Here is a 644-nt window from a genome sequence, read left to right as displayed (position 1 = left end):
CCCCCGCTCTACCCTCTACCGGACGCAGGCCAGCAGCCGGGAGCGCCCCTACCTTGATGCCCGCATTGCGCAGCGTCTCCAGGGTGGGCCGCACGTCGGCCTGCAGCTGGTCCTCCACGCCCGTCAGGCACAGCAGCTCCATCTCCATCTCCAGGCTCTCGATCACTGTGGCCACTTTGAGGGAGCGGTCGTGCACACTGAGCTTGGCCTGGACGTAGCGGGCCTGCAGACACCACAGACACGGTGGCCACTCAGGGTGGGACAGCCGGACTGGCTGCCAGGGGCTGGGCTGCGTCCCTTCACACAGGGCAGGGGACCCCACAGATGGGCTGCACCCCAAATGGCTGCAAGAGCCTTTCAGGCTCCTCCCAAGCTCTTCGGCCCAGGAGTTGGGAGTTGGACAGACCTGAGTTCCACTCTGCTCTACGTTCATCTGCTGTGTGTCCTTCCCAGATCACTCAGCTTCTCTGAGCTTCCTCTGCTTTCATCCAAGAAATGGCCTAGCAGCACCAACCTCACTGGGTTGTACTGCAAATACCAGCGGGTTCCTCCCCTCGGTATGCGCACTTTGTAACGCAAACTCTGACCATCCAGTTTTCTTTCTTTCTTTTCTTTTTTTTTTTGGGGGGGGGGGGTGTTGCTGT

At 60.4% G+C, this 644-nt stretch overlaps 1 protein-coding gene across 1 annotated transcript in view; it reads right to left on the bottom strand.

Moving 5' to 3' along the window:
* The window catches only part of ATP9A (ATPase phospholipid transporting 9A), a gene marked incomplete in the record, with an annotated part of 136,893 nt that overhangs the window by 27,759 nt on the left and 108,490 nt on the right, over positions 1-644 (bottom strand). The window contains 1 exon segment of the mRNA XM_027775056.1: positions 53-223. Within this exon segment, the coding sequence (XP_027630857.1) occupies positions 53-223 (171 nt within the window).

The sequence above is a fragment of the Tupaia chinensis genome, unplaced genomic scaffold (genome assembly GCF_000334495.1).
Source record: "Tupaia chinensis unplaced genomic scaffold, TupChi_1.0 Scaffold000049_1, whole genome shotgun sequence".
NCBI lineage: Eukaryota > Metazoa > Chordata > Mammalia > Scandentia > Tupaiidae > Tupaia > Tupaia belangeri.
The sequence above is the reverse complement of the archived record's forward strand: the minus strand, read 5'-3'. Positions and strand labels throughout refer to the sequence as shown.